The sequence below is a fragment of the Loxodonta africana genome, chromosome 19 (assembly GCF_030014295.1).
Source record: "Loxodonta africana isolate mLoxAfr1 chromosome 19, mLoxAfr1.hap2, whole genome shotgun sequence".
NCBI classification, from domain to species: Eukaryota; Metazoa; Chordata; class Mammalia; order Proboscidea; family Elephantidae; genus Loxodonta; species Loxodonta africana.
This window is the reverse complement of record NC_087360.1, coordinates 43,240,861-43,260,943: the sequence shown is the minus strand read 5'-3', so window position 1 is coordinate 43,260,943 and position 20,083 is coordinate 43,240,861. Positions and strand designations below refer to the sequence as shown.

The window sequence follows — 20,083 nt, the reverse complement described above, 5'->3', positions numbered from 1 at the left end:
TTGAGCTCTTCTTCAACGCCTTGCATAGTGCCTGGCACATAATGATTACTCAATAAATGCTGTTAAGTAAATTTTTGTATAGAAATACTAGGTAGTTCAATTGCCTTGTAAAAGTCCTGAAGATTATTATATTTGTCAAAGAAAATAAATGCCAATTAGAAGTTGAGAAATTCTGTCTTCTTTGACTATCACTATGATTCAATGTCTCTAAGATCATCTTTCCTCGATCATCATCTTTATCCAAACTTAGCTAAATATTTCCTTGTTGTCCTCAGCACTTTTTGCAAGCCTCAGTTCACTGGGCTCTTTGACCTTCTTTTTTTTTTTTTACATCAGTAAGCCACTCTCCTACGGTCATTATCCCTGTTTCCTTTCCTACATTGTTGCACTTTCACAAAATCTGACCTCAGAGAACTCCCTGTGCAACAAACATGTATCTTCAGGTACCCCCTCATCATCCTCCATAGGTTGCTTAATGACCGAAGATTCAGAACAGCATTTTTGAAAGCGTTCCAAAACTACAGGGCCATTTTCTCTTCCAAAGTCTAAGCCACAAGATTGTAGACATTTTTATCCAAGGAATTTTCTAAATGAACTATCCTAAAGCTCAGTTTTCATATCTCTGATTACGTCTCTCCCTCACTTCATAGCCTACAAACAAACAGATGAATTCCATCTGAAATTTCTTGGTTTAAAAAAAAAAAACTTTGTTTAAGGCTACCAGTTACTCTGATACTAAATAACTTAGTATCTGAATTAAATATCGAAATTTAACATCTAATTTAGTATCTAAATTAATAACTACTCTTTGTTTTTGGCTTTGGAATGAAATTTGAGAAGGGCAATATGACACAAAAACATGCTGCTCAGTCACTCTCCTGGCCCTAAGCTCCTTTCTCTTCTCAGCTCTAATTTCAAAAGCCCAGACATTAACTAGATGATTCTGTATTAGAGCTCAATATAAAACTTTCACTTAAATCAATTAAGTCTGTCGTGGTCCATAATGCTATACCACTAAAGTCTCAAAGTCTTTTACCCTTTGGGATCAAGAAGGTCTCTAACTTTTTCATTATAAATTTCCATGTAGGACACTTCTACTTTAAAACTCTGCTCTTCATTTTCCTCTTTCTGGGTTCGTTCAAAGAGGCCACTGCAAAGTCTTGGGATTAATCCAGGTTGGTCAGCTGTGCCCATCATGGTATAAGATTTTCCAGATCCTAAAATATGGAAATCATAGTTATTACTGTCTCTTTGAAAGTTTAAGTACGCAACCCTCCTTCTATTGCTGATAATAAATTACTAGCAATTGATGAAATACCCAAAATACAGTAAGAAATGTACCCAAATATAATAACTACAGAAGCTTTCTTATTGTACATGAGAATGCCAAAAGGAAGACCAAAAAGGTCAGAAAAAAAAATGTCAAAAAGAAGACAAAAGCCTTCCTTAATAATCTTCATGCTTTAAAAAAAAAAAAAAATCAAAAATAGTGAGGTTTGAGAATTTTCTAAAACTAATTGGAAAAACACATATGATTAATAGCATTGTGCCTATTCTCACCACTTTTGTGCCTATTCCTAACCACATGGCACAAAAAAAAAATAGATGATCCCTATAGGCCCCAGAGCAAATTAACTTATTATTACACTTTGGCAATGGTGTGGAAACCAAAGAATAATCTTTTGTAACATAAAATTATTTTCCCCATTTTAACAGAAATACATATTCTTTAAAGAAAATTAAGAAAATGGAAAAAATAATTAAATCTTGCATAGCCCTACCACCCAAGGACTGTAACTACCAACACTTAGGTATAATTCCTTTTTGCATTTTTAACAGCAGTCATTTTGTAAACATGCTTTTAATTATACAAGTTGCTGCTTTTGTCACTTAACACTCTATCATTATCGTAATACCTAAACCTAGGCTTTTTTTTTTTTTTTTTTTATGCACCAGGCTTTTGCTGAAAGAAAGTTTTCAGACATTAACTCATTATGATAACACTATAAGAAAAGTCTATTATTATCTACGGAGGCACTGGGTGATATAAACAGTTAATGTGCTTGGATGCTAATCCAAAGGCTGGAGATTCAAATCTGCCCTGAGGCACCTTGGAAGACATACCTGGCAATCTAATTCTGAAAAATCAGCCCTTGAAAACCCTATGGAACACAATTCTACTCTGACACACACAAAGTCACCATGAGTAAGAATCAAGTTGACCACAACTAGTTTATTATTATCCACTTTTTGCAAATAGGGAAATTGAGGTACAGAGAGGTTAGGTACTAATTTGTTCTAGTTTCACAGCTAGTAAGTGACAGGACCAGGACTGAAACTAGAATACACTGGTTCCAAAGTCCATGATTTTATAACCACTACACAATATTGCCTTTAGAAAATACCATAAGCATGTTCCTGTGAAAAATAATTTTCAATTGGGCAAGCTATAAGATATACTCTTATAAAAGTGACTAATTCACCTTAAATAGGTTTTCTTTTGACCACAGAGGAATAGAAACCAAAATGTTCCTTATCATTTATAACTGGTAAGATGTTAATAAATATGTTCCTTATGGTATTTTCTGTTATGATCTTTAAAACTTAAATGACATATGTATTAGGCATGGCTAGTAATATGTTCAACAGTCATAGCTCTATAATGTATAGGAAAAAAGAATGCTGCCAGGGCCCTTGTGAGAATATCCCTTAAAAAAAAAAAAAAAAAGAACCTAATCCTAATTTTAGTACAATCATCTTAAAAACTTATTGCCTAATTTTATCTTATCTGTAGTACTTTCTGAAAGGCAAAATAACAAAAAATAAATCACCTATATGTTACTCAGTAAAGCATGGTTCTATTTTATCCTTCACTGAAAGTTATTTGCTTAAGCAATTTTATATTATTTAACATTACCAGTCTGGCCATAGGCAAAGATACAAGCATTATAGCCATCAAAAGCATTCTGAAGGATATTCTCCCCAAGGCACTTGAAAACATCATCTTGACCTGAAAGTCGGACAGAAGGAAGGAAAGATGGAAGGTGAAAAAGAGAAGAAGAAAAGATATTTTTAGCCAAAATAATATAAAATTGTTTTTAAACATGTATATTAGTTTCTTTATCACCAAGCAAGGTTTTTAAACTTGATGAACACTTCCTAAGGCTGATGTCCTTCCAGTTATTTCTAGTTAGTACATGATGGGAAATAAGCAACATTTCCCTGTAATACCTATTTGAATTAAACACTGGCCACAAATCTCATGCAATGCAGAAAGCTAATGAATTGCTTATTTTATAATCAATGAATTTATATATTATATATGCATATATGAAATTCGTATTTGGGACCAGGGTGGACCTGAATTTAACAATACCACTTAACTAGTGCCTTTATTCGGAGGGTACTAGAGTTCAGAACAACCATATACACCAACCCTCTCTCTCTCCTAAGCAGCTATTATGTACTACTGGTCCCATGGAAGATCTGGGGAGGTGTATGTGCGTAAGATAACCTCAACTGTGTATGCTATTAATCTAACTTTAGCATCTTATACCAAGAATAGTGCACTGTGAATCTCCCATTTCCCAATCATCATAAAAACTCTAATAGCAAGGATTGGTGAAATTTGCCTGTACAGTTTTTGAAGTTACACAAAAGAATATGCTGATCTTTTATGGAAAAAATATTACAACACTTTTTCTATATTATCAGTAGTTAGCAGAATGCTGTACTATATTACCTGCATATTTTTCTCTGACAGATTCATCCATAGACCAGAAACAATGATCATAAGCAAATGCCTGTTAAAAAAAATTAAAATAGGTGTGTATAAAGAATAAAGCCTTAATATTACTTATAATGCTATAACAATAACAATGTCATAACACCGATAACATTGTTCATAACAGTGAAATAAAAACAATTTACTGTCTTACAATGGGGATTAGTTTAAGTATTTATGGTACAGCCTTACAATGGACAACTAAGTACCCTGTACATGATAAAGATCTATACTTCACATGGAAAACTGTTCATAATGTTAAATGGAAAAAAGGGAGCTATAGAATAATATGCATATGATGACTATTATTATATATTTGTTTTCTTCTTATGCTTTTATGTATTTTGTACATTTTTACTATTACGATTTACTTTTGTTGTTGTTGTTTGTTGTTAGTTGTCATCAAGTCAATTCCAACTCATGGTGACCCCATGTGTACAAAATAGAACTGGCTCATAGGGTTTTCAAGGTTGTGACTTTCAGAAGTAGACTGTCAGTCCTGTCTTTTGAGGTGTCTCTGCGTGAGTTTAAACCTCTAACCTTTCAGCTAGTAGTAGAGCACTTAACCATAATTCACACCATCCAGGTACTCCTTGATTTACTTTTATACTTAGAGAAAGATATTTTTAGAAGAAATAAATTTAAAGATGTTCAGTAAAGCAATGATGAAAATAGCTATAAGAGAGCAAATTATTTCAATAAATTATAACATACCCATAAGTGCAATACTGTGTATCTTTAAAAGTATAGAAAACTTAATGACAAGAAAATGTACATGTTAATGAAAAAATTACGTAAACCTAAAGTATGATTTCTTATCTGTACCAAAAAAAAAAGTATATGCATGAACAGTAGGAAGAATATACATTTAAAATGCTGACAGTAGTTAATGTTACTTGGTGGGATATTACTTTTGCTTTATCACTGCTTTCTAAAGTATACATATATTTCTTTTGCAATCTTTTAAAAGTTTTTCATTTGAGTATATTTTTTGGATTCCTAATGGTTTTATATCTACCAGTTGATGCTTTATAATTTCATAATACCTGTTTTGCCATAAATGGTACTAAATCTTTTGTACCTTTAAAGATTTTAAATCATCTTTAAATTGCATCTTAATTGCTTTAAAATTCATTTTCACTTCAAATTCCATCAAACTTTCCCCACTTTTAGGGTTTGTTGCAATGCTTCCTTATAATAGTTTTTTCTCCCGTGCCTTTACATGTTAGTGTGCAGCTCATCTTAATTAGGAGCTTATTATTTTATGGTTTATGTGATTACTTATTTTTTCTACTCCCTATGGCCTCTTTTGGAGCCCTGGTGACCCAGTAGTTAAGAGCTCGGCCACTAACCAAAAGGTCAGCAGTTCAAATCTACCAGTCACTCGTTAAAAACCCTATAAGGCAGTTCCACTCTGTCCTACAGGGTAGCTCTGAGTCAGGATCAACTCGACGGCAACAGTTTTTTTGTTTTTGTTTTTGTTTTGAGCAGGGAGGGTGGTAAGGAGGATAGTTATGGCCTCCTTTACAGGAAAAGTTATGCTTCTAGTTAATAAAGCTCAGAGTTAGGTCTTCCAAAGGTCCAGTATCTCTTTTTCCTCCTGTTGCCCAAAACCCTGTTTCAGTCCTTCATTCATGGAGAAACCCCACCCAAAATCATTTTCATGATACATGAGCATTCTTATTAATCTGCACAAGCTGATTTCCAATCACCTCAGAGAGCTGTGTCTGGTCCCAAAGCCCAGTAAGTATGCTGCTTCAGTCAGGACACTGCTGATCTCTCAAACTGTATATTTTGGTTTTGAGAATGATGACATAATTTTTGTTTTGTTTTTCAATATGTTATTGTGTTTTTGGTGAAAGTTTACACAGGAAATTAGGTTCTCCTTTAACAATTTCTATACATATTGTCCAGTGACATTGGTTACATTTTCTACAATATACCAGCATTCTCATTATATCCATTCTGGTTGTTCTGTTTCCATTATTCTAGCTTCCCTATTTCCCCTTGCCTTCCCATCTTTGGTCTAGGGTAGATATTTACCATTTGGTTTCATTTAGATGATTATTTTGAGAAGGACAGTACCCCCGGGTGGGCCAATCTGTCATTTGGCTGAAAGGTGACCTCTGGGAGTGGTTTGAGTTCCAAGTGTAAACAGTATCTCAGGGTGATAGTCTCAGAATTTCATCTACTCTCTACTGGTCCAGAAAGTCTGGCTTCCTTAAAGGAATTTGAGTTTTATTCTGTATCTTTCTCCCATTCTATCTGGGACCATCTATTGAGCCCTTGGTCAAATGGGATGATGTGTTTTTAATATTTTAAAATATTTTATCTGAACCTGCTATGAGTTTGGAATTGATAGGAGAATGTTTCTGTGTGAACTCATAAAGTCATCTGGACCAGAAGTCTAAAAGTTAATGTTTTTAAAAAAGGAAATTAGATTAAGATGGTAAATTAAGTATACATGCCTATATCCCCATCCTACCTAAAATTACCTCAGAATGACAGGGGGAAAGGGAAGAGAGAAAGGGCAAATAGTAGGAAGTTTCTGAAAGCAGAGTGCTTGTTTATAGCCAGATCAGAAACAGAAATCCCTGAAAAATAGCTGTGATGAGACTGATGGAACCAGTGAAGGGGGTTCTGGAATGAGTTGAAAGGAGACTGCTGCAAAGGAGAAGAGCAGTTCTGGGCATGCACAAGGAGAGGACCCTGGGGGCAACGAACATGCTGACTGGTTAAAAACTCATCAGGACACCCATATCTCTGGGGAAAACAGCAGGCCTGTGAGGCATGTGTCACCCTAGGATGGGTCAGTGAGTGCTAGAACCTAGGCCAGACAGGCAAAGCAGAAGCCCAATAGCTGACAATACCCAAGAAGAGCAGGAGCCCTTGAGTCCAGTAGATAGATACCCATTTACCTGGATTACATGTTGTACATTATTAATGTCCAAAATCTTTTTAAAGCTAAACATATATCTATCAATAGTGGTAGCTTAGTCTACCTCGAGCATTATGCTGTTTTAAGAACTATCTATATAGGATTAAATTGACAACAGCAACTCAAAAATTAGATTGGAAACTTAGGGGGCAGTGAGTCTATGTTAATGTGGAGAGAACAACTCAGAAAAGGAGCGTGAGAATGGTTACACAACTCGAAGAATACTGTCAATGTCACTGAACTGTACATGTAGAAATTGCTGAATACATATATGTTTTGATTGATATATTCCCAACAACAACAAAAAATTAAAAAAAAAAATAGTGGGGGACCTCCTACCACCAAGAAAAAGAGATGAAAATGGAACACACCTTTTGGGCCTGGGATCGCTGTGCTAAGAACCTCCTAGACCCAGGAGACAGAGAAAGAGTGCTGTAACACCAGAAAAGGCACAAGATGGCAAGAAGTAATGGCAGAGAAATGGTGGCAGCAGAACTGGGTGACTAGTGCAAGACAGTATGGTAGGATTCCTTGCCCACAGAGCAAGGCGGCTACAAAAGGTTTGCCATCCCACAGAGCAAGAGAGCCAAGTGCCTTCGGGCAGGAGGCTTTCTGGTGGAGTGGGGTGTCTCTGGGGTTTCCTGGTGGAGCTAAAGAGCTTTGTAACAATTGCCTGACTAGGGCAGAGGTCAGCCCAAAGGGCCCAGGGGCCAAGGGAAAGGCCTGCCTGTGGGCATAGCCAAAGAGCTGTCCTGACTAAAGAACTGTATCCTGAGTCATTCCTAATCCTGAACTGTAACCTGTTACTTCCCTAATAAACCCTATAATCGTGAATATGGTCTGTGAGTTCCGTGTGGCCACTGTAACAAATTATCAAACCCAGCAGAGAAGTAATTCTGGTACCACCTGGGAACAACAGCTGGTGTCAGAATTAGTATCAAGGTTGGTAAACGGAGTCTGACCTCTACCTCATAGGAATTAGCCTTAGGCTGTTGATCTTGATTCTCTCTACTTCCCCTTGTGAAGTTAGGATACGTCAGATGCTCCCGCTGTCCTGCCATATTTACACTGTTGTTGTTCATAGGTGGCACCCAGTCAGTTCTGACTCACAGCGACCCTATGCACATCAGAGCGAAAGACTGCCCACTCCTGTGCCATCCTCACAATCATTGCTATGTTTTAGCCTACTGTTGCAGCCACTGAGTCAATCAAAGTCTTGAGGGTCTTCCTCTTTTTAACTGATCTAACCAGGGAAGTAAAAGGCTTAATCCATGAAAACTATAAAACACTGCTGAAAGAGATTAAAGAAGATTAAATGAATGGAAAGATGTTCCATGTTCATGGATTGGAAGACTTAACATTGTTAAGATGTCAATACCACCCAAAGCGATCCACAGATTCAACGCAATTCTGATCAAAATTCTAACAGCCTGCTTTACAGAAATAGAATAAGCAATCCTCAACTTTATATGGAATGCCAAGAAGGTCCGAACAGCTAAAACAACGTTCAAACAGAACAAAGTAGGAGGACTCACATTTCCTGATTTTAAAACATATTATACAGCTATTAGACTACTAGAAATCTTTAAAAATGAAATGGAATGCATAAACATCGATATCCTAGGCATTAGTGAAATGAAATGGACTGGTATCAGCCATTTTGAATTGGACAATCATATAGTCTACTACACTGGGAATGACAACTTCAAGAGGAATGGTGTTGCATTCATCGTCAAAAAGGACATTTCAGGATCTATCTTGAAGTACAATGCTGTCAGTGATAGGATAATATCCATACGCATATAAGGAAGACCAGTTAATATGACTATTATTCAAATATATGCACCAACTACTAGGGCCAAAGATGAAGAAAAGGAAGACTTTTATCAGCTACTGCAGTCTGAAATTGATCAAACATGCAATCAAGATGCATTCATAATTACTGGTGATTTTAATGCAAAAGCTGGAAACAAAGAAGAAGGATCGGTAGTTGGAAAATATGGCCTTGGTGATAGAAACAACACTGGAGATCGAATGACAGAATTTTGCAAGACCAACAACTTCTTCATTGCAAATACTTTCTTTCACCATCATAAACGGCAACTATACACATGGACCTCGCCAGATGGAGCACAGAGAAATTAAATTGACTACATCTGTAGAAAGAGATGATGGAAAAGCTCAATATCATCAGTCAGAACAACGCCAGGGGCTGACTGTGGAACAGACCATCAATTGCTCATATGCAAGTTCAAGCTGAAACTGAAGAAAACCAGAGCAGGTCCACGAGAGCCAAAATATGACCTTCAGTATATACCACCTGAATTTAGACACCATCTGAAAAATAGATTTGACACATTGAATACTGGTGACCGAAGACTGGACGAGTTGTGGAATGATATTAAGGACATCACACATGAAGAAAGCAAGAGGTCATTGAAAAGACAGGAAAGAAAGAGAAGACCAAGATGGATGTCAGAAGAGACTCTCAAACTGGCTCTCGAACATTGAGCAGCTAAAGCAAAAGGAAGAATTGATGAAATAAAAGAACTGAACAGATGATTTCCAAGGCTGGCTCGAGAAGACAAAGTAAAGCATTATAATGACATGTGCAAAGAGCTGGAAATGGAAAACCAAAAGGAAAGATCACGTTCAGTGTTTCTCAAGCTGAAAGAACTGAAGAAAAAATTCAAGCCTCAAGTTGCAATACCCGAGGATTCTGGGGGGAAAACATTAAATGACGCAGGAAGCATCAAAAGAAGATGGAAGGAATACACAGAATCATTATATCAAAAAGAATTAGTACATGTTCAACCATTTCAAGACGTAGCATACGATCAGGAACCGATAGTACTGAAGGAAGAAGTCCAAGCGGCTCTGAAGGCATTGGCAAAAAACAAGGCTCCAGGAATTGACGGAATATCAATTGAGATGTTTCAACAAATGGATGCAGCGCTGGAGGTGCTCACTGGTCTATGCCAAGAAATATGGAAGACAGCTTCCTGGCCAACTGACTGGAAGAGGTCCATATTTATGCCTATTCCCAAGAAAGGTGATCCAACCGAATGTGGAAATTATAGAACAATATGATTAATATCACACACAAGCAAAATTCTGCTGAAGATCATTCAAAAATGGCTGCAGCAGTATATCAACAGTGAACTGCCAGAAATTCAGGCCAGTTTCAGAAGAGGACGTGGAACCGGGGATATCGTTGCTGATGTCAGATGGATCCTGGCTGAAAGCAGAGAATACCGAAAGGATGTTTACCTGTGTTTTATTGACTATGCAAAGGCATTCGACTGTGTGGATCATAACAAATTATGGATAACATTGCAAAGAATGGGAATTCCAGAACGCTTTATGCTCATGAGGAACCTTTACATAGATCAAGAGGCAGTTGTTCAGACAGAACAAGGGGATACTAATTGGTTTAAAGTCAGGAAAGGTGTGCGTCAGGGTTGTATTCTTTCACCATACCTATTTAATCTGTATGCTGAGCAAATAATACGAGAAGCTGGGCTATATGCAGAAGAATGGAGCATCAGGATTGGAGGAAGACTCATTAACAACCTGCGTTATGCAGATGACACAACCTTTCTTGCTGAAAGTGAAGAGGACTTGAAGCACTTACTAATGAACATCAAAGACCACAGCCTTCAGTATGGATTACACCTCAACATAAAGAAAACAAAAATCCTCACAACTGGACCAATGAGCAACATCATGATAAATGGAGAAAAGATTGAAGTTGTCAAGGATTTCGTTTTACTTGGATCCACAATCAACACCCATGGAAGCAGCAGTCAAGAAATCAAAAGGCACATTGCATTGGGTAAATCTGCCGCAAAGGACCTTCTTAAAGTGTTGAAGAGCAAAGATGTCACCTTAGAGACTAAAGTGCGCCTGACCCAAGCCATGGTATTTTCAATCACATCATATGCATGTGAAAGCTGGACAATGAATAAGGAAGAACGAAGAAGAACTGATGCCTGTGAATTGTGGTGTTGGAGAAGAATATTGAATATACCACGGACTGCTAAAAGAATGAACAAATCTGTCTTGGAAGAAGTACAACCAGAATGCTCCTTAGAAGAAATGATGGCGAGACTGCGTCTTACATACTTTGGACATGTTGTCAGGACGGCTCAGTCTCTGGAGAAGGACATCATGCTAGGCAGAGTACAGGGTCAGCAGAAAAGAGGAAGATGAAGCCCTAAAACTATTGCCCTGAGATAATCTTAAAACCTAAACCAAAAATATCCCCTGAAGTCATCTTAAAACTGAACAATGGTTTAACTTAACTAGGAAAAAAGAAGATCTGCCTTGAGCATTACGCTCTTTTAAGAACTATCTATATGAGATCGAACTGACAACAGCAACTCAGATAGGGAGCAGTGATATTATGTTAATGATGAGGAACAACTCAGAAAAGGAAGGTGAGTGAGAATGGTTGAACAACTCAAAGAATGTAATCGATGTCACTAAACGGTACATGTACAAACTGTCAAATTGGAGTATGTTTTCTGTATATATTCTCAACAACAACAAAATAAAAAAAATTTAGGGAAAAAAATTAGTGATGTCTTGCTATGTTAGCAACTCTTAAACAGGGAGATAAGTAAAATTAACTACAAGAACTTCCCAAAGGACTGAATATCAAAATTTCAGGGAGGAGCTATTTTTCAAAGTACATTTGTCGCCCATGGTGAGAATCACTGAAGTATGGTAGGATTAAATAAAATGTAAAGCTCAAATTAAGTTTCTTCTGCTCTAGCTTTGAACTCTCACCTCAAAATTTTATTTAATTCTGTTCTAAACAAGGCTAAGTAGAAATCACCCCGATTCTTTCCTTGTAAACTCAGCTCTCAGTTTCAAATTCCCATCATCATATGTGTACACTTAATAGCCTCTAAACAGCATTCCTTTCTCCACTGTCTTTTTTTTTTTTTTTTAATTTAGGGATTTAACAACATTTCTTATTCCTAACCTCCGTAGAAACGCTATCACTAAAATAACCATAGCAACACCTATGTGCTAGGCACTGTTCAAAGGAAACGGAGATACAAATTAATTAAGAACCTTATAGTTAGTAGGTGGGGGAACTGGGATTTGAACCCAGGTCCATTGGAATCCATGTCTCAAAAGTCCATGCTCTTCACCACTATGCTCCATTAGCTCTATTCCCTAAACATGTCAACATGCCACAGCCTAACACAAAGTTGGGGCTTACTGCACATTTAGTGCTTATTTACTAACAACACTGATTGGTCCACTTCAAGTCTCAGCAATTTTATAAACTGTTACAGTTCTCTTCCAGCTATACATTTCATAAAGCAAACAAGCCCTTTTCTTTCAAAATAAACATTTTTCCTTTAAAATTTAAAAAGATCTTTTTGTTCAATTAACAGAGAAGTAATAAATATTCAACATAAATAAATACAAACAACACAGAAACATAAGGTAAAAAATCCAAGTCTCCCCATTCACCAAGCATAACTCTTCCTAGATGTAACCACTGTGTTTACAATGTGGTATTTAGCCATCCATATTTATTTATGTTAACACAACATTTTCTCTCTATTGTAAGTTGTTGTTGTCGTTAGGTGCCGTCAAGTTGGTACCAACTCATAGTGACCCTATGCAAAACAGAACAAAACACTGTCCGGTCCTGCACCATCCTCACTTGTTGCTATGCTTGAGCCCATTCTTGCAGCCACTGTGTCAATCCACCTCCTTGAGGGTCTTCCTCTTTTTCACTGACCCTCTCCTTTTTCCAGGGACTGATTCGTCCTGACAACATGTTCAAAGTATATGAGATGCAGTTTCACCATCCTTGCTTTCAAGGAGCATTCTGGTTGTACTTCTTCTAAGACAGATTTGTTCATTCTTTCGGCATTCCATGGTATAATCAACATTCTTCTCCAATACCACAATTCAAAGGCGTCAATTAATTCTTCCTTGGTCTTCCTTAGTCATAGTCCAGCTTTCACATGCATATAATGCAATTAAATATACCATGGCTTGGGTCAGGTGCACCTTATTCCTCAAGGTGACATCTTTGCTTTTTAACACTTTAGAGAGATCTCTCGTAGCCAATTTCTTTTTGATTTCTTGACTGCTGCTACATGGGAGTTGATTGTGGATCCAAGTAAAATGAAATCCCTGACAATCTCAATCTTTTCTGTTTATCATGATGTTGCTTATTCATCCACTCATGAGGATTTTCGTTTTCTTTATGTTCAGGTATAATTCATACTGAAGGCTGTGGTCCTTGATCTTCATCAGTAAATGCTTCAAGTCCTCCTCACCAAGTAAGGTTGTATCATCTGTATAACACAGGTTGTTGAGTCTTCCTTCAATCCTGATGCCCCATTCTTCTTCATATAGTCCAGCTTCTCAGATTATTTGCTCAGCATACAGATTGAATAGATATGGTGAAAGGATACAACCCTGAGAAGAGCATTCCTGAATTTAAACCATGCAGTATCTCCTTGTTCTGTTCCAACGACTGCCTCTTGATCCATGTACAGATTCCTCATGAGCATAATTAAATGTTCTGGAATTCCCATTCTCTCCAATGTTATCCATAATTTGTTACAATCCACACAGCTGAATGCCTTGGTCAATAAAACACAGGAAAATGTCTTTCTGGTATTCTCTGCTTTCAGCCAGGATCCATCAGACATCAGCAATGATATCCTGGTTCCACGTCCTCTTCTAAATCTAGCTTGAATTTCTGGCAATTTCCTGTCAATATACTGCTACAGCTGCTTTTGAATGATCTTTAGCAAAATTTTACTTGCATGTGATATTAATGATATTCTTCAATAATTCCCAAATTCGGTTGGATCACCTTTCTTGGGAATAGGCATAAATATGGATCTCTTCCAGTTGGTTGACCAGGCTGCTGTCTTCCAAATTTCTTGGCATTTCCAGTGCTGTATCCTTGTGCTGAAACATCTCAACTGGTATTCCATCAATTCCTGGAGCCTTGTTTTTCCCCAAGGCCTTCAGTGCAGTTTCGATTTCTTCCTTAAGTACCATCAGCTCCTGATCATATGTTACCTCCTGAAATGGCTGAATATCAACCAATTCTTTTTGGTATAGAGACTCTGTGTATTCCTTCCATCTTCTTTCGATGCTTCCTGTGTCATTTAGTATTTTCCCCATAGAATCCTTCAGTGTTGCAACTCAGGGTTTGAATTTTTTCTTCAGTTCTTTCAGCGAGAGAAATGCTGAGCATTTTCTTCCCTTTTGGTTTTCTATCTGTAGGTCTTTGCACATGTCATCATAATACTTTGTCTTCTCAAGTTGCCCTTTGAAATCTTCTGTTCAGCTCTTTTACTTCATCATTTTCTCCTTTTGTTTTAGCTACTCGATGTTCAACAGCAAGTTTCAGAGTCTCTTCTGACATCCATTTAGGTCTTTTCTTTCTCTCCTGTCTTTTTAATGACCTCTTGCTTTCTTCATGTATGATGTCCTTGATGTCATACCACAACTCATGTGGTCTTCGGTCATCAGTGTTCAACACGTCAAATCTATTCTTGAGATGGTCTCTAAATTCAGGTGGGATATACTAAAGGTGGTACTTTGGCTCTTGTGGTTCTAATTTCTTCAGTTTCAACTTGAACTTGCATATGAGTAATTGATGGTCTGATCTGCAGTCGGCCCCTGGCCTTGTTCTGACTGATGATATTGAGCTTTTCCATCATCTCTTTCCACAGATGTAGTCGATTTGATTCCTGTGTACTACATCTGGCGAGGTCCATGTATGTAGTCGTCATTTATGTTGATGAAAAAAGGTATTTGCAATGAAGAAATCACTGGTCTTAGCAAAATTCAAGTATATGATGTCCAACATCATTTCTATCACCAAGACCATATTTTTCAACTATTGATCTTTCTTTGTTTCCAACTTTCACATTCCAATCACCAGTAATTATCAGTGCATCCTGATCGCACGTTCAATCAATTTGAGACTGCAGAAGTTGGTAAAAATCTTCAATTTCTTCATCTTTTGCCTTAGTGGTTGGTGCATAAATTTAAATAATAGTCATGTTAACTGGTCTTCCTTGTAGGCATACAGATATTATCCTATCACTGACAGCACTGTACTTCAGGATAGATCTTGAAATGTTCTTTTTGACGATAAATGTAACACCATTCCTCTTCAAGTTGTCATTCCTGGCATAGTAGTAGACCATATGATTGTCTGATCCAAAATGCCCAATACCAGTCCATTTCAGCTCACTAATGCCTAGGATATCACTCTTTACGTGTTGCATTTCATTTTTTACGATTTCCAATTTTCCTATATTCATACACCTTACATTCCCAGTTCTGATTATTAACAGATGTTTGCAGCTGTTTATTCTCATTTTGAGTCATGCCACATCAGTAAACGAAGGTTCTGAAAGCTAGACTCCATCCATGTCATTAAGGTCAACTCTACTTTGAGGTGGCAGTGAAACAGGCTGCTCAGCCATATTGAAAACCCCAATCAACACCTCCTCCCCCCTCTCTGTCTTGCTAACCACAATTTCGTTTTGAGCAAGAAGTTGTAGCAGGTAGTGGCTCCATCCACTGACTAGCCCTAGTTACACCTTGAAGCATGCACAGATTGAAATCACATCCTTCAACTGCCGCCCCCCCCCCAATATAGGCATGGGAGGGCTAAAGGCAGAAAATTCCGGGTACCAAACCCAACCCCCTGACGCCATTGGAAACAAAAAGCTCCCCGGCCCCCTTAGTTAGCGAGCACCTGGCCTTAAGGTCACTAAACCCCACACACTCCTTGTACGCGCAAACAATAAACTTGCCACTTTCTGCTTCCGTTGCAATCAGTGTCTGTCTTATTTCAATCGGCTAATAAGACAGGACAGGACGAGAACCCGAGTGGTGTTAGGGTACAAATTCTGGCAAATCCGCTGAGACGGCTGACTGTGAAACCCGGGCGGTAAGTATCCAAACCCGATACCCCTTAAGACATGCCCCGATCTCATTTGATCGGTAAGGAGTCTTGGGCGGCTACCGTGATTTCCCGCTCGGGACAAAGTCCGCCGAGTCCCCACCTGAGCTCGGGAACAGAAACTGGACAGGAGAGGCCTCTAACTTCAGGTAAGCGCACTGGACCAGGTTGTTCCACTGCTCTCGGGAATTAGGCAAGAAGAGGGTGGCCAAGCGCAGTCCTAAGACCAGACCCCATAAAAACGAGGGAAATAGGGGTTGTGGTCCACTGGGACCCACTCTCGCCTAATTAAGGGGCCCTCACCCCATTGGCGATTTGGGGGTTTCAAGTCCCTCTGTGGTTTTTCAGAATATTCTTCTCCTCTTTCTCATCTTAGTATCCGCTCTGCTCTTTTTGCTCTCTGTGTTTTATTTCCTCTTTCTTTCTTTTCCATGTAGAAAAAGGGTTTTTTTTTTCCCCCACCCCTGAGAAGACTGTAATCCCAAGAATTACCAACCCTAGCTGTGGGCTGTAGATGTAGGTCTCAGTTTGAGAATAGCCCAAGAAAATAAGCTTGAGAGTCCGTCAGTGGCCTTAAAGTTTTTTTTTTTTCCCCCCTCTTCCTTAAAAAAAAAGGTGGGGGGAGGGGGAGATACACGGCGAAAACGATTTTCAGTCTAGACTGGGATCTGAATCACAATACAGAGAACACCCTGGGCACAGTGTTAAGATTTTAAAAAGAGCTGAGAAAACTCTTGGCTGCAGTGCATGAGACAAATAAATTCCTATTACACTAAAAGAAAAGCTTCAAAACCTGAAAGAAGTATAGGGTTAAAAATCTCTTGGCTAACAGAACTGACTGCCAAGTTTACTCTGAGATAAATAGAAAGAAATTGTTTTGCCTTTCAAAATGCCTAGGTGTACTTAAACATATGTAAATGAATCAGGACAACCTAATCTTGCTCTTCCCCAGTCATATTTTGAGTGCCTTCAACCTGAGGAGCTCATCTTCTGGCACTATGTCAGACAATGTTCCGCTGCTATTCATTAGGTTTTCACTGGCTAATTCTTTTCAGAAGTAGACTGCCAGGTCCTTCCGAGCCTGCTTAGTCTAGAAGCTCAGCTGAAATCTGTCTGCCACGGGTAACCCTGCTGGCATTTGAATACCGGTGGCATAGCTTCCAGCATCACAGCAATACACACGCCCCCACAGTACGACAAACTGATAGATGCGCTATATATAAGACACAGTTGAATTAAACAAAACATGGATAGATTTAAAATAGTCACATAATGATTTTCTCACATCTTCATTGTAATCTACAGTCTCTGCTCCATCAAAAAAAGTTTTTTAAAAAAGAAAGAAAACAAGAATAATCCAAGTTATTAACGGTTACCAGAGGCAGGCAGGAGGGAGAGGGAAAGGAAGACTCAAAGCTTTGCAGACAATGAGCTAAAACAAAAATTTAAAAAACCAAGAATGCAGATAAAAGTCCTGAATTTCCTGGAAAATCCCAAGTAACTTTAGAGGATGATCAATTTGTGCCCATTTCAGCACACCTATAAATTTCCTAAGCGAAACAGAAACTGACGCCCCACAGAATTTTCTCTAGAATCTGGGCTCAAATCTAAAATCAAAATACATTCCCTTGAGGAAGCTATGGGCCAGTTTCTGTTGGCATAAGAATGCATTCCCAGCTGTCTCCGGAGCCATGTGGATGAGTCTGCCTAGCACAGTTTTGACCACTGTTTTGGAACTACCAGTTTGGGGCCAATCTATGGGAAACGGCAGAACACAAAAAGGATCTGTGTTGCCGTTGCTAAGAGGCTGGCCATCATTGGTCAGAGTACAAATACAGCTTTTCAAAAAGCCTCCAGTCCCTTATATGCCAATAAATGGCTTTGGATTATGAATAGTCTGACAGCTTCCATTACTTTTATAAAACTAACAGAAAGAAGCTTTCATTTTTGAGAAGAAAAGTACTAGTACTTCAAAAATATTTACAAGCATCACATAATAATACAAATCTCTTACCTTTGGTTGGCCCCTGAATTCCCAAGAGTCATCATTATTGACATGAAAGAAAAGGGAGAAGGGGGGAAGAAATTTAGTTTAGAACATTCATTTTAAAATGCAAAATGTTAATAGATATTATATAAATTTGCAATAAGAACATAAAATATTATCTTTGAAACTAAATGGCTACTTAAAATAAAGAATAAATGAATGTCTAGTAACTAATAGGGTGGGAGACTAATTACAGAAAACTGATTTATTGACTCAGGTAGATGAAAGACTATCCAAGCACTGGATAATGTTAAGTCCTAATATTTCTGCCTCATGCATTTTGCGTATTCTTGTATATGTCTTGTAAACATGGAAAAAAAAAACTTTACTTTTTATTATTATACTTCACTTCCAAGTAGTTTTCTCTGCTTTGATAAGTTTAGTACTCTTTGTCTCTACAGGCCCTTCTACGAAAAGTGAATTCTATCCTGGTTACGAAAAAGAGGTTAAATTAAAGGAACAACTAATTTCTTGACAATGAATTTTCCTCTTGCTTTACTCAGCTGCTTCTAACATTCCTCCCATCCTATGAAACTGCCACACTTACATCTGGTTTTAAATTTAAAGAAAAGTTGTAAGAAAAGCACAAAGAATTCTCATAGACCCTTCATTCGAGTTCACCAACTATTAACACAGCCACAACGGTTCTATCATTCCCCTCCCTACTTTCCTTTCCTTCCTCCCTTTTCCCTCTTCCCCCTCTACACTTTTCACTTCTCTCCCACCTCCCCAAGCCCCCTCTCTTTATATGTATAACCCAAACCCATTGCCTTGGAGTCAATCCTGATTCACAGCAACCCTATAGGACAGAGTACAACTGCCTTATAGGGTTTCTAAGCCTGTAAATCTTCATGGAAGCAGGCTGCCACAGCTTTCTTCCATGGAGAGGCTGGTGGGTTCAAACCGCTGACCTTTTGGTTAGCAGCTGAACACTTTCACCACTGTGCCACCAGGGCTCCATATATAAATCAAAAATCCAAACCTGTTGCAGTCACACTGATGCCAACTCATAGCGACCGTATAGGACAGAGCAGAGCTGCTCCATATAGAGTTTTCAAGGAGTAGCTGGTGGATTCAAACTGCAGAGCTTTTAGTTAGCAGCCGAGCTCTTCACCACACACACACACACACATTATTTTTTTCTGACCTATTTGAGAGTTAAGTTGCAAACGTCATGCTCCTTTAGCCCTAAACATTTCACTGTACAATTCCTAAAAACAAGGACATTCACATATACAACCACAGTACAATATCAAAATCAAGAAACTTAACAATAATAAAGGAAATTACTTTTGAAATTTGAATCAAATAGAAGCAATAACTGGAGCTTTAGGAATAACTGGTCCTTCTCAAAGGATCAAAGTTCCAACCCAAATCTGAAACTTGATCATCTGTACATCTCCTTGTCCCCTTGTCTCATAAGATTTTCTTCTAAAATTAATGAATGTATTTGTATCAAATTATTTCAGATTACAACACTAAAACTTCAAGGAACGTATTGCAAATGAGTGACACCTGCCTAATAGATTTTGGAGTAATACCCAATATGGCTAATATATCAAAGAAAATCATTTCTTTGGAACAAGAGACATGAAAACCTTTCTGACAAAAAGAGTTGTGAAAGACTGGTAGACGTTGTTGTCGTTAGGTGCCGTTGAGTCGGTTCTGACTCATAGCGACCCTATGCACAACAGAACAAAACACTGTCCAGTCCTGAGCCATTCCTTACAATCATTGTTATGCTTGAGCTCATTGTTGCAGCCACTGTGTCAATCCACCCCGTTGAGGGTCTTCCGTTTTTCCGCTGACCCTGTACTCTGCCAAGCATGATGTCCTTCTCCAGAGACTGATCCCTCCTGACAACATGTCCAAAGTATGTAAGACATGGTCTCGCCATCATTGCTTCTAAGGAGCATTCTGGTTGTACTTCTTCCAAGACAGATTTGTTCATTCTTTTGGCAGTCCATGGTATATTCAATATTCTTCTCCAGCACCACAATTCAAAGGCATCGATTCTTCTTTGGTCTTCCTTATTCATAGTCCAGCCTTCACATGCATATGATGCCATTGAAAACACCATGGCTTGGGTCAGGCATACCGTGACATCTTTGCTCTTCAACACTTTAAGGAGGTCCTTTGCATCAAATTTACCCAATGCAATGCATCTTCTGGTTTCTTGACTGCTGCTTCCATGGGTGTTGATTGTGGATCCAAATAAAATAAAATCCTTGACAACTTCAATCTTTTCTCTGTTTATCATGATGTTGCTCATTGGTCCAGTTGTGAGGATTTTTGTTTTCTTTATGTTGAAGTGTAATCCATACTGAAGGCTATGGTCTTTGA

The 20,083-nt window shown here is 38.1% G+C and overlaps 1 protein-coding gene across 10 annotated transcripts in view; it reads right to left on the bottom strand.

Annotated features, from left to right (window-relative positions):
• Positions 1-20,083, bottom strand: part of KIF13B (kinesin family member 13B) — a 353,402-nt gene that overhangs the window by 229,659 nt on the left and 103,660 nt on the right. For 9 of the 10 annotated variants that reach the window (XR_010318524.1, XR_010318525.1, XM_064271888.1 and 6 more), the window contains exons 3-6: positions 17,708-17,720; positions 3,743-3,803; positions 2,918-3,010; positions 1,037-1,217 (exon numbers count right to left, since the gene is read on the bottom strand). Coding sequence is in view for 7 of the 10 variants with exons in the window: in XM_064271888.1 (XP_064127958.1) it covers positions 1,037-1,217; positions 2,918-3,010; positions 3,743-3,803; positions 17,708-17,720 (348 nt within the window). In the remaining 3 variants the exon portion in view is untranslated. The remainder of the gene's footprint in view (positions 1-1,036; positions 1,218-2,917; positions 3,011-3,742; positions 3,804-17,707; positions 17,721-20,083) is intronic. The other variant, XR_010318526.1, reaches the window with a different exon arrangement.